The 14596-nt window shown below is 40.0% G+C and overlaps 1 protein-coding gene across 1 annotated transcript in view; it reads right to left on the bottom strand.

Annotated features, from left to right (window-relative positions):
• Positions 1-1205: 1205 nt before the first annotated feature.
• Positions 1206-14596, bottom strand: part of LOC104407190 (E3 ubiquitin-protein ligase SMURF2-like) — a gene marked incomplete at its 3' end in the record, with an annotated part of 21905 nt that continues 8514 nt past the window's right edge. The window contains exons 4-9 of the mRNA XM_010016391.1: positions 8896-9029; positions 7795-7860; positions 4174-4258; positions 2819-2902; positions 1459-1661; positions 1206-1290 (exon numbers count right to left, since the gene is read on the bottom strand). Coding sequence (XP_010014693.1) covers positions 1206-1290; positions 1459-1661; positions 2819-2902; positions 4174-4258; positions 7795-7860; positions 8896-9029 — 657 coding nt within the window. The remainder of the gene's footprint in view (positions 1291-1458; positions 1662-2818; positions 2903-4173; positions 4259-7794; positions 7861-8895; positions 9030-14596) is intronic.

The raw sequence follows: 14596 nt of genomic DNA, 5'->3' as shown, positions 1-14596 counted from the left end.
ATATTTATATATTTATATATTTTCTAGCTTTGTATAATACACAAGTCCAAGGCTTCCTAATGCACAACTGCCAGCTGGATCACACCCTCATGTAAACAGATAATGCATGAAAGCAAAGTATATTCTTTTAACGCAAAAGTAATAAAAACAAACGAATCATTTGAAAATGCAACGAAGTGCATAAGGCATTTTATCCTTCCTGGGATAACCATTTCCATGGGAATGAGCACCAGCAACTGACAGAGTTGCTACAGTTCTCATAAATACCAGTTTCAAACCCCACACACTATTTTACGTCACCCACAGACTTTTGGAGGCAATCATTTTCAACAGGGTTTCTTGGGGTTTTTAAAGAACAATCAGAAGCTAACAAATTTCATTATGCTTCTTTCAAAATAGAAATAATCATGTACAATCATGTACATTTTATGTACATTATACGTGCATCATGTAAATAGAATTGTGTCACTGAGTCCCAGACTGGTTTGGGTTGGAAAGGATCTTAAAGTTCATCTAATTCCAAGCCCCTGCCACGGGCAGGGACACCTTCCACTAGAGCAGGTTGCTCCAAGCCCCTGTGTCCAACCTGGCCCTGAACACTTTGTTTGGTAGTCTGAACGTGGGACAATTCTCACAAACACGTAAATTTAAGCTAATTCGATGAGGAGGCTGTAGTTCACTACAAACAGCGTTTCTAAACATACAAAGGGCATTGACTACCTTTTCCAGGTTTTTCCTTTATCTGCTCCTCCATCAAAAATGATAACATTTGTCTAGTCTATTTGTCACCAAGTTTGTTCTTCATAAATACATGCTGCCAATTTCTCAGTTCTTGTTAACTTCCAAAGCCCGAATTAAAAACCAAAACCAATGCAGTTTTCACTGACCTATCTTGGATAAATCTAAGTTTTTGGAAGTGCTCAGATCCTACTTTTTGTTTCATTATTTTGCAGGCTATTAAAATCTGGATTTGTTTATAATTCATAGGCAAGCTCTTGAATCAGTTAACTGTACCTGTTTTCCATCTTTGCATCTTGAAGAACTGAAGAAGAGACTAATTTATTTTGATGAATGACTTGTTAAAGTAATATATTAGGGACCAAGAGTCAGAAATAACTGGCAGAGAAATAATAGGCAGAGAAAATTGAGCAGAGTACTGCTTAAACTCTCGGTTTGACTTTAAGGATACTTCCATTGTTTCTTACCTAGGCACTCTTGGATCGTGCCACGTGCTAACACCAGTCTGAGTGTGCAGAAAATAGACCTGACCTTGCTGAGTCGTCCTTTGCTCTGCGAAATCAAGATAAATTAGTAACTATAAGAATGCAATTCAAAACCTCACAAAGACCGATTTTCCCAAACTAAGGAATCAAAAACATCTTACGCATGAAGAGAAGACACAGCCCATTTTCCCAGTTTACTGGGAGACCCGCAATTAAAAAAGTTAAATTTGCATACCATATCCTTCAGGTAGATCAGGAGGAGTGTGCAAGTGTGTTCTGCTCATGTAGTTTCTGTGCCTTTGCGACCTGACTCTCCTCTCTGCCAGCCGGGGATCCGACGACTGCCCACAGGTCGCACCGTTCGTTCCTGTAATCGGAGTGTTCTCGTCCACAAAACAGCTCAGTGGTCTGCCCGGGCTGGAGTATTCACACGCTGGCCTGTGGGGAGAAATGTGAACAATGCACTGCTGACTAGACATGGGGCTACATGAGACACTCCGTGGAAGCTTCACCTAAGGGCTCTTGGGATGTCTTTGTGGATGGCAGAACCAAGCAGCTGACTTGTCGAGGGGGATACCTCAAGAATGGGCACAAAGCTTCTGCTTCTGTTCTGTGCTCACCGGTTCATCCCAGAGCAGTAAGTAAACCTGTTATTCCTTCTAATTTTTAAGGAAGGTTATTAGGCAAGCATGGTGAAAAAGGGCTAAGCAAGATAAAAACAGTTGCTCTTGAGAACTCAACTGCAAGAAGAAACACTGAATTACGTGGTTTCATCTCTCAATGCTGCTTTCAAAAGGATTTTAAAAGGGGCTAAAGGGGGATTGATAAGGACACAGGAAATCCCTGAAACAAATTATATATTTTGCATTTGGTTTTGTATTGCAAACATGTCTAGAGCTTAGAACAGGTATTTTAACATACTAGGAAAAATATGAATAGATAAATTACAAATCTGTTCAGTACCTTTGCTCACTTGAGAAAATATATCAGAGCTGGCGGTGTTAACAGTACACATTATTTTAAGTCAAATATATCCATACAGAGACTGCAATAATATTTATTGAGGATGGAAGAGAGTCTGCAGGCACAGACGGTCGCAGAAGACTGAAAAATATGCCATGACACTGTCTACAATTCAGGTAACAGCAAAGCTGGTTTGAGGAACAGCTTCACAACACAGTTATTATGGTTATTAGAAAAGAATTGTAATGATTTCAAAACATGTTCTGTAACAATCAGCTTCAAAAGTTCTGGATTACATGGTCATAGTATGTACGTAGACAATGCCCGTCAGCTGTTCTTGATCTCTTTTCCTCATCCCTTATGATGTCTGTATTTATAGAGTTCTACCATAGAAGCTCAAGAAGAAGAAGAAGATACTAGTATTTGAGGAGGGAAAAAATCTAATCAGAATGATTCTTCTGAGTTAAATATTAGGCAGACTGAAGGAGTAGGATGTTGGAGAAGAAAAGCATACAGCATTTGTGGAGTGACTCAGAGGAACACTGAATACCCCTGTTAGAGCCATGTAGAACGGCTTGTGCTCAGCACAAGCAAACTTCATCATATGCCCAGTCTCCCAAACAATTTCTTACCGCGTTGGTCGCTCCCACTGAGTTGTTCGTGTAATATGATTTAAATACTGGATCCTTCCAGAAGCAGTCCTCCGTTCCTCCCACCTAGAATTCAGACATGGAGAGATAAGGCAATGAGTGGTATTTCCAGGAAACCAGGGCACAAAATGTTTCCAACATAAATGCCAACTCAGGAAGACTTACACTATTATGAATCGTGTTAGCTGAACGAGGTAACAGGAAACAACTGAAAGTTCAACTCAGAATTGATTTTACACATTCTTCCCTTGAAACCAGGCATATCATTAACAATATCACACCTTTGCATTCAATACCTATTTGAATTCTAATTAAATCCCAACAGCCACATAAAGAAACTTCTAGAAAACATCATATTTAATAATGCATTTATCTTCGTTTGGCCACCGATCTAGTAAGTATTTTCATAGCATCTTCATGCACTACTGGCTTTCATTAAAAAGTCACCAAATAACATGACTTTTTAATTACTATTACTTGTGCACTCCAAATTACATCAGGCTATTCAGCTAGTTTTGCAGTTATACAAATAAGTAAGAAATATTTATACAAGGAACATTCTGAAGTGAAAATTTAAAAGCATTGTCAAAAGTGTTTCTGACTTCTTCAGATTCCCAATTAACAAAAGAATGCTGTTTAGGACTTCGATGGTAATTAGTATTTCGAAATTCATAATCTGAAAAATCAGTTTCTCCTGTCTTTACCTGCCAAGAATCACATTCAGAAGGTCTGTGTTTGCTCTGAAAAAGTTGATGACAGCACCAGAACCTTAAACAGAACATTTTTCTGTATACACAAAACTGGTTTAGGTGTTAATGATGTCATTAACTCTCACAGGGACAAACCAAAATCCTAAACCCAGCATTTGGCAGGTAAATACAGCAAGAACTCAGGTTCCACTGCCTTTTCCTACCTTTGCTATAATTTACATGGAAGAAGAAGTAACGCATTTTTACAATTATGTATACCTCCGCACAGCGCTGTAGAAGGCAACCTTGCTACAAAACTACTACATGGAGGATGTCAGTTTGCTGGCTGTGATTTAACACTGTATTGGTTTATCAGTTCTACAACTTGACATACATATGTTTTCTTAGAAAAGTATCTTTCTAATGCATTTACTCATATCTGCCACCTCCCATTTTCCAAGAAGAGACAAGATACACACTACTCTCTGTATCCCAGCTGGCTTATCTCCTGCTCCTAAGTCCAAAACTGTAGAACTCTGAATGCAAGAATAAAAGTAAGTTAAGCTATTTGTACACTGACTTCTCATTACTGCAAACGTCTGTTGCATGAGCTGTGTCTGTATTTACATCACAGTGATGTCAGCTTACCCATCCGGTAAATCATTGTCGAATAACCGGCTGCAATCCACAACTTGTCCTCCTGTGCCTATTCGGTCTCTGGACTGAAGACTCACTATTAAGATAAAGAAATTATTAATGATATGACATCTGAATGCAAACTGCAGTTATATTAGAAAGAGAACTAGTACATCTTGGAGGACTAAGCTGAGCCATGTTCTGGGCATTTTTTCCTTCCCACAAATCAAAGAGTTATACAGAAATGGTGTATGTTTTCATACATGTAATTCTCTACATCTTCCTTCAAGAAAGTTAGCTTAAAGAATATGAACACAAGGCAGAAAAAGAAGTTAACTCTGACACTGTCATTAACTTTTCTCTACATGAGATGGAGTGTGACACTCATCCGGCAGCAGCAGGGTGACTAGGACAGCACTAGTGCTACTGCTAACGGGAGAACTGCTAATAGAAGGAGTTAAACTAAGAAATTCTTGTCTTGATTTTGACTCCTCCTCATGTATTTGATGTGAACATGGGATTCAACATACATGTACATACATAAAGCAGGCAAAATTTAACTGCAGTACACGTCTGGTTTATTGGCTACTTTGAAACACGGGTGGTAAGAAGTAAAATACAAGTCTCACACAAAGCAGTGCTCAGGACCCTGAAAAGCCTTTACTGCCTTCAGCAAAACTGTATTACTGCTTTTTAAATCTCATTTTGATTTTTCACATGTTTCACTGGAAAGGATATTTATGCCTGAAGCTGTTGTAGTACAATTATGAAATCAAAGATTTTATTTTAGGCAGCTTTTGTTCCCAGTATCATAATTTGCAAGTGTCCAATCTGACAGTTTATGACACTTGTGTCCCTGCGGGCTTGTTGGGGTTTTTCTGATGTTCTGTTTTGCCTTTAACAATAAAACGATTGTTTAAAAAGCTAAATACGTGCTGTGGCACACATTTCTTGAGGTGGCATTTCTGCACCTCTGGACAACTGTCTTCAAGTCCTATTTATGTATGCAGTGAATAAACCTACAGACCCTAACCTAGACACAATCAAACTTGTCAAGATCACATAGTTTAAAAAGATGTACTGGCAGGTTTTCCCCGAGTGTCCAAATGTTTGACAACAACATGTTTTGAAGCTCTGGATTTTGGGCCTTTACCAGAGGAATCCAGGGAGTCCAACAGTACCTGCTGGCCTTATTCCTTATTCCTTATTAGTATTAACTCCTGGTCTTCCATGAAGATTAACAGTACAAAGCTAGGTAAGGACCAAAATTTGTGCACGGCTTCATTTTGTAATGAGCAAGGGCTCATTTTTTTCTGCACCGCCACATCAGAAATAAAATGGTGGCACAGAAGAGAGCTGCAAGATTAAGACACAGTTCAGGTGCCCTCTGCATCCACTACTGACAAGTGTCCCCCCTTTTCTTCCTTCCTTTGAAGAGAACCCCAGGTATTTAAGATGAAGCTTCCCTTGCTCCCTGTCCCAAGTTATAAAGGCATACCCACTGTGCACTTGATCTGTACGGTTATCATCTGCTGAAGGTATCAATTACATTTTAATATTGCTTTCCATTCTTGCACAGCCTCTTAATTTAAGCCAGTTTATCATTAGAAGGATTGAAAATGTATTTCTAACTTATTCTATCTTCTTGCTTACTTTTAATCAGGATTTCTCCACCATGTAGCTACTGCAGTGGAATTACCTAGTTTTATTCAGGCTCATGCACCCATTCAACAACATTGCATCAGTGAAGAAAGATTAAAATATAAGGAGATTAATAACACCAATCTAAATAAAGAGACAGAAGTTTCCTGAATCTTACCAAGGATGCATTAAATTACAACACAGCCATAACTGAGGAAACCTGACCTTTCTGAGGGTAACCCCAGAAAGGAGAACATACAGATTTGTTCTCAGCCTCTGCTGTAAGCTGACAAGCTGTGGTTTTTCTAGGTACTATACACAATCCAGCAGCTCCTGCTAATGAGGGACAGCCCCAGCAGCATGCCAGCAGAACTGATGCTGCTTTGGCTATACCACTTCTCAAGATCACATCAGGTTAAGCCAACTGGTCAGTCTAGTTTATGCCCGCACTGCTGACTAGTTATGTCTGACAAGCAGTTATCTCTGAAGTGTATGTGCCATGCCCACAATGCTCCATGTCTGCCCCAGGCTTCCCATCTGGCATCTCAATAGCCTTGAGACCTTTCTGATTTGGGGTGGGGTTTCTGGGGTTTCTTTTGCTTGTTTAATTAATGCCAGCATTCTCAAGCCACGATGACAAGGATGCATGTTGCATACTCTGGAGGGCAGCATGAGAGCACGTCATGGTGTGAGGGTACAGTCCCTGCAGTGTCATGGCTGAAGGGCTGCTGTGGGCAGTGGATCTCTGCTGCTGGAGCAGACTTTGAACAAGTTCCTCTTAAAAGGAACCCCACAAAAAAGACTTCATGATGAGCAGGTGACCAGCATCCTGGAGAAAACCCAAAAAGCAAACCAAACCAACAACATGATGCACTCTAGAAAACCGACTGGTTTATCCTTTACTCTTCTGTGCAAACTCACATGGAAAATTCAATACTCAAGAATAGCCTGAAGTGTCGGCAATGCACTTACGAGTCCACATTTCTACTACCGTTTGACTCTTCTGTGCCACCTCACTTATCTTACTATTACACTTGAAGATCAGATGCTAGACAGATGGTTAAAGCAACATAAAGAGGTGAAGTCGTAGGTATATTCAACAGAGCACTTTAAGGAGAGCAAACAAATGCACTGCAGCCCTTATTTGCTGACTGGTATTGCAATAGTTTCCCTGACTGACAAAACAAGAATGCTGCCTGCATATTATTTGAACTAGGAACTGAACATAAAGCTGAGCATGCACATTCACTTTTCTTCCCCTCCCAAATATTCTCATTAATATCTTGCCATAAAAATAAAGACCTCCTCATCCTGATCAACTGTTTTTTCTTTTACTTCCTAAGCTGCCTTCTGAAACAACTTACAAAGCACCAAAAGAGAGTGCTTATGAAGCTGTTTGCGGATACTTGTTTTTCAATTTGCCAGCTTCTTTTAAATTCTTAAGTTATTTAAGGTTTATGAGTTTGCAGAATGACAAAGCACAGTTACTGAGGCTGGTGACAGACTTGTTAATAACCCGTGAAAACACAAAATGAATTGAGCAAGTCGTCCCAGACAGCAATTCACTCCTGTTGCAGCAAGATGTTTCACCCTTTCGCAAAACATACAGGAAGCACAGCTTTGCTGGAACTCTCCATGGCCAAGAACTTGTAGCCAGTTTTTCACAGGGAGTTCAGGCTCAAACTGTCACCATTCTTTACAGTCAGATTAAAAACTTCCTGGACAAATTTCAGGTTATCTATGGTCTAATCTGTCTCAACACTTCTAATAATATGGGGGGAGTGTTTTGGGGAAGGTTTGAGTGGTTTGGGGTGTTTTGTTGTTTGTTTTAATTCTCTACATACACACTTCTAGCTTGAGGTTCGAATGGCTTTGGCACTAGATATTGAACGTGGAGTGGGGAATCCAGTACAGAAAATTGACATCTAGGAAAGGTATCTCTATAGATACTATTCAGCTGCAAAAGAACTAGAAGATAAAACCCTTACTTACCTACTATCTGTCCTCTAACAGTATCATTGTCATTTGGCCCAAGCTTGCACAGATCCAATCTCTGATCTACAGAACAAGGACACAAAGTATAAAGCATACAGTATGTTGCTGCCTTTGAAAGGCACACTGAAGTACCATCAGAACAAAATTCAGACTAGTATAAGACAGTTAAGAATCTGTTACTGAATGTAAAAATCACAATGCTTCTCTACCAGCATGTCACTTTTTTCTTTTTTAGTTATGGATATAGCCAAGCACTACTTTTCCATCACAAACTGTACCAAATTATGTTCAGAAGTAAATGGCACCCATTAGGATAATGAGAAAACAGCATCTTACACATTAATTAACTTTTGAGAAAGTAAACACAAAGTGCTCAAAGTATTATAAAAAACTTACTATATCAAAATTTAATAATTAATTTTGAAGGTCCATTCATTTTTAAACTATGAATTTGGCCTCAAGATAAATCTGCCCTTTTGTTTATCCCTTAAGACTTGCATTTCTGAAGGTAATAAGAAAGATTATTTGAAGGCAATTAGAATCTGTCTTCCTTTGGAATTCCAACACAGTAAGTTCAATGCTGACAATCCACAACCAGACTGTGGCACTGACATTACCACTGTCTGTGGTAAAAGGGCACAGGAGTTGAAAAGCCAATGGTAAATTACATTCTCTATCCTACTTGTGCTATCCTTGGACACAAAACATCATTACAAACTACCAAACCCATTGGAATATACAAGCTTTATAAATAAAACCCCAACAAAAACCCAAATAACTTCACTCTTTGAAAGTTCGTGCATGAAAGTTTGGCCTGAAAGAATCATAGAATGGTTTGGGTTGGAAAGACCTTAAGATCATCTAGTTCCAACCCCCCTGCCACGGGCACGGACACCTCGCACTAAACCATGTCACCCAAGACTCCATCCAACCTGGTCTTGAACACTGCCAGGGATAGAGCTTTCACAGCTTCCTTGGGCAACCCATTCTGGTGCCTCACCACCCTCACAGTAAAGAACTTCTTCCTTATATCTAACCTAAACTTCCCCTGTTTAAGTTTGAAAAGATGACAAAAACTCTAGTCTTTAGCTTACTTACAACCAGTGTCTTTAAGGCGGTTGATTGCGTTTGAAAGGAGTCTCACACAACCCAGAAAACCAGCTCCCTGCTTTTTATGAATTTTCTTGTGATTCCACACGCTGATTGTTATTGAATCCGACTTCCCAATGTATCTGAAAAATGTGGAAAAGCAGAACTGTGAATGGCACTTACTGAACACTTTGAAGATGCTCCAGAAATCACCTTAGGGGAAAAAAGATTATCCACCATGACATTAAATATTTAACACGCACTGTATTGGCAAGAGAGGGTAAGTCATCTTCAGAGAAGATGTACACACTACACTTGAATGAAAGCATGTCTTTATGAAGGAGTTTACTTGAATACAAGCTAATCTAAAATCCTGATTCTGTAAGAAGGCATTCATGTAAAACCAAAGCCTACTTAAATCTGCTTAAAACAGTACCGTGAACAGGCTGTGGGCTGGCCCAGTGACCACATCTCTTCAAGCAGCTACAAACATGCTTAGGTTCATGCCTATGCTCAGCCTAACCACAGAGAACAGCAATGCTCATGGCAGCATGTTTGTGAGCAGCACTAGCAGGCAGAGCAGTTCAAATGCCAGGACAGAAACTATCAGTTCAGCATCCTTGCGCAGCGCTTTATCTGTTGCTGCTTTTCAGGCTACTCTTCCAACCACTAGCAATGCAAGTCACCCTCGTTTAGAGCTCTTCTGAGCACTCAGGGAAAATAGAAGGCAAACCTAGTGACACATCTGCAGTTAACAAATCTTTGGGACGCTAATTTCATATTAAGAAAGCTACAGAAAGGCCTTGTTTCTAACATACACTACATATTAAGAATGTGACCCATAACAACAAGTTCATATAGTATTTTAGGTGTGATGTGCCACATTCCCCTCCTGCCCCTGCTCCCACGTGGGCTGCCTCCTCGCAGCATCACTATGGAAAGGCTTTGCAAAACCTAGATGTGCCTTGCACTGACCTGGGGACACCTGGACACTGCAGGCTATTTTATCTTTGCTTTTTTGTTCGAAGCTTTGCTCTTCAGAAACAGTTGCTGTGTGAGATAGTTTTTGTTTTCCAAACTTCCAGAGGACAATTTCAAAACACCCAAAATAAAGGAGCTATTGACAATACTGAATTATTACAGTTATTTCAAGCTGAGGAAAATGAATTTGTAACTATGGATTAGATCCCAAGAACTGCCCGCGGTTCTCCCTTCCCAGACCACAAATTCTCTCCTTCTACAGTTTACTTCCAAGTGGGTTTTCTTGGTTTTGAAGGAAGACTGACCAAATGCAATCAAGCAACATCTAAAAACATCTTCCCCATTGACTAAGACTTGATTGACTTTAAAACATCTTAATATTTCCATAAAGATAGAAATGATACTGTCAAGGTTGGCAAACCAAACAATTGAACTAACTCTCATAGCTTAAAATCACAGCTGTGATGAGGTCAGTTCTCAATTAACACTTCTCCCCTTTTTCCTGTTCCAAAAAGCAAAACTTTGACAACTTCTTTTTCCCACCTGCAGACAGGGACTGACCCAAGAAGACAGGAAAGCCTAACTGTAGGCACATACCCATGAGCATAGTTTAAAATAACCAGGGCACATTTAAAACAAAACCAAAACCAAACAAACCACAAACATCACCCCCCCCTCCCCCCAAGTTTTGTTATAGTAAACTGATTGCATTATAGATTTTTGGCCTTACAACCTTGACAATGCCAGTTTTGCATAAAGAAACGAAAGATGAAGATGGGTATTCACGTGCACAGTTGCAGTCTACAATGTTTCATGTAATTAAAATAAATTCTTATGAGAACAAGTTAAGTGCACTTAAAAATAAAGACTTATGACCTGTCTTGAATTTTCCAGTTTTCCTTGTTGCTTTAAAAAAGTCAAAGGTATATGGTTAAACACAATTTCATAACAGAACAGTTTGAATAATATGTAGAACAGCTGAATATACAACACAGTTTCCAAGAATTACTGTAACATTTCAGGGTGAGGTTCTCATGGTTAAGATGCAGACAGTGAACCATCCATACCAAACAGGTGAGGATTTCTCTATGACTGCTATAACCTGCTCTGATTTTTGTACCAGAAAACCTGGCTGGTTCACACATTTAAGAGAAATAAGGAAGACAAACTGCATTTTCCAAATAAAAATGTGCCTTTTTTTCCAAAGGAAGAAAAGAAATAGTTCAGTAACTGCTGGTTGGCTTTATAGCAAGATGTTTCATCTGCGTAATTTCAGGCATGAAAATACATGGTTGCATTTCAAGAGTGATGGTAGGACAAGTTGTCATTTCCAATTCATTTGCTGGAGAGTTATATTTGTTTTACATCGTCTGGCAATAAAGTTCCAACATAAAAGCCTGTGCTAGAAATTGTATTTGTTATTAAAAAAGAATGTTCCAAAAAGCAAAGTGAGTTTAGAAAAAAGAAACAAAACAGAAACAACAATCACCTCCCCTCACTTTGATGAATGCTCTAATTCCTCCTCACAATTAAAGTTCTTGGAGCTCTTTCTTTTACTCAACCCTATCAGCTTCATTACTTCAACAGAAATAACAGGAACTGAATTAATGAAGTAGAAACCTGGAAATCCCATTTCCACATATATTCTTTAACTCCCATATACCCTGAATCTGTAACATTAGGGCTTTGAATAAGAACTGTGTGTTTGGGAATCTTAAGAAACATGCCCACTCTTTGCACCTCCACTTCTAAACAAGAATCAAGTACATGGAAACCCCTAAATTTTTAATCAAATTTTAAAACACAGAGACAGACAATTGGTACTTTGTCTAAATCAAATTACCTTTGCCAAGGTGGTATTTCCTTCTGAGCCAATATACCACTCAGGAAGGTTTGGTATCAAGTGACTTTTCACCCCCATGGCATTATACATGCATTACATACAATTTCCCTGAAGAGTCTGGCTTGGTAGAGAATAGCAGAATGAAGAAAGTGGAAAAAAAGAATATTCCTGAAAAAACACACCTCTTCCTGATCTCAAGCCAGATGTACTCCCTCCAGAAAGAGAGAAAAATGCGACATCAAGACGTATGAACTCAGGCTTGGAAGCCAGGAATTCCCTATTTCTAATCCATGCTGTCACACCGACTCTTTTTACGACCTGGGCAAATTACTCTGTTTGTTTCTTCATCTTCCCCTTTCTGAAAGTTTTCTAATATAATGGTCATGTCATGCTTTGAGAGATCAGCTCTTCAGTTTGGGGGAGAAGAGGCTGTGAAGAGACAATGAAAAATATCACCCCAGTTATTTCCTCTTCTCTCTGTCTCTTCACCCTGACATTGCTGTCATCTCTGGTAGCAATTGAAGAGTGTTGGAGCCTTTGGACAGTCAGAAGAGAACCAGCCAGAGGCTGTGGCTTAGACAGGAACACAGCATAGGCACGTGGCACTGATTGGCTGCTCCTTTCTCCTCCCCAATGCTACCCAGCCCAATGCTGAGCTGAGCCTACAAGACACTGTAAAAGCAGCTGCACCAAGCAAACAGCAAGCAAAGCAGGCTTCTACTCCAGGTGTTTCTAACAGACCCACCTAAGAAGTTCAGGAGAGGCTTGTACGTCTGATGTGCTTGAGCTGGAATGGTCAGATCTACAAATATGACCCAGAAATGCTTTCACCCTAAATGCAAAGGGCATCAGCTTCATCAAACTGGCCTAAACAGCCACGTCAAGAAGGCAAAGCTATGCAAGGAGCTGTCTGACAGCTCTTTAAGAGTCTAATCTAGGATGGGATTGTCTAAACCAGCACAAAGCAGAGCTATTGCCTTCCCTCCCTGAGAAAAATCCAGGATCATTAGCAAAACTAGGCAAAGCAGAGCTGGAAGGTTTGGGGAGAAAGGCAATTCTGCCAGGGCAGTACAGGGACTTGAGAACGTGGAGGCGCCAAACAGCACTAGAACCTGCAGTGAGATGCTGGCAAAAGGAGGAGTTACAGAAGTTGGGCGAGATTACATTTCAGAGGTATAACACAGAAGGAGAGCAGTGAGCCCATGCCAGAGTCCGGGGGTTTTTGATTTGAAGGGCACAGAGTAAAGATGGGACCAGGACTAGGTTTTGGTGGAGCTCATGGTACCAGTATCTTTTAAAGATAAACAGACCAAATGACTTGCTATGTCTTGAGAGTGGAGGGTGCTGGGGAGGGCCGGAGCAGGCTTAAGGGCACACGTGAGCCCTGGGAAGGCTGCAGCAGGTCTTGGCTATCAGAACAAAAGGAAGGGGAAAGAAGAGAAAAAGGAGACTTGTTAAGTTTCGGAATGACTGGCTTAGGTAGTGTTTAAATGCTCTAAACACAAGAAAGTCTATAAATGTGTTAAGTCTGGTTATTGAAAGCTTTGAGGAAAGGCCTGAACAATAGGGAAAATACAAACAAGACTGAAAATAAGGAAGGGGAATACATTCAGGACAAGCATGGTATTTTACAGACATTAAACTGCATCCAGACAGCAACTATTTGGCAATTTCTTTCTGGAAAGCCTCCCAGATTCCCACCCCCCCCTTCACACACCCATCTAGGCTGAAGAATCTGAGCAACTAATTCAACTGCTTCCTTTCACACTACGATCTGAACCAAGAACCACGTAAGGCAAAAGCAAAACCTTTTTTTGTTCTTTATAACACTGCAGAAGTCTTTAAAAAGCCTTATCCAACAGACTATCTGTTATGCTGAATCAGGTTAACAAGCCATAAAATTCCTTGGGAATTAGCAACTTAATTCAGACATTATTGCATAGATACATCACAACAGATCCATCTTACTGTGCCATCTGCCTATGTTATCACATGATACATGAGACACTTAATCAGCAGCAGTGTTAACCTGCTGCACAAATGCCAGGCTGGGGGACGTTTTAAGCAGCCCAACCCAAGCAAAGGACAGTTCTACTGCACACAAGCCTGTCAGTTATTTAAAAACTGACAGAAATCTTCATGGCAGGAAAAAACCAAGCAGGATTTTTCTTCTAATAAAATTCTACATAAGTGCACCTTCCCCTGGTTGGTTTCCTACGGTGTGTGGTGGCAGGAGCAGGCACGCTGCCACCGAGACTCCATCTGTCATGCTTGGCGTGCAAAGCATTTCCTGCAACGGTGGAAGTGGCGTAAGGCAGAGACCAGAGTTCCCATGCAGTGGTGTGTTGTTAGGGTAAACATTAGGAACTTCAAACCCCTAGGATTTTCTAGGTTTGATGAGAAGAAAGATTATAATCTACGAGGTTTGCCATCAGGTGCTTAGCAGTAGGATGGATACTACTCCTATTATTTTATTCATCCTTTCCCCCCAGAAAACCTTCATTCATAGAATCACAGAATCATCTGGTTCAGATGAAAAGCTGAGACCTGACACCGGGTATATTATAGTAAAAAGTTACCTTAAGATAAAAGCCAGGCAGTGAGTTGTATCAAAGAGATCTAATCCTTTACTGCTGTTTTAAATAGGAACTGAAGACTAAGTGACTTGATGTTTATCAATGGAAATACATTTCCACAGAGTAAGGAATAACAGGCAAGACAATAAAAAGGGTTAAATTAGTATGAAGAAAATTTTGAGAGGGAAAGGATTATTTTCAAATTACAAGGCCTGACATAATGCCAAATTTTCCTTTGGATTAGAAATGCTGTGCATACTTCTGTCACCAGGGAATTCAACTGCCGGAATCAAGTAAAGTAGTTTTCCCT

The sequence above is a fragment of the Nestor notabilis genome, unplaced genomic scaffold, assembly GCF_000696875.1.
Source record: "Nestor notabilis isolate BGI_N333 unplaced genomic scaffold, ASM69687v1 scaffold11246, whole genome shotgun sequence".
NCBI classification, from domain to species: Eukaryota; Metazoa; Chordata; class Aves; order Psittaciformes; family Psittacidae; genus Nestor; species Nestor notabilis.
This window is presented reverse-complemented; position numbering and strand designations above follow the sequence as displayed.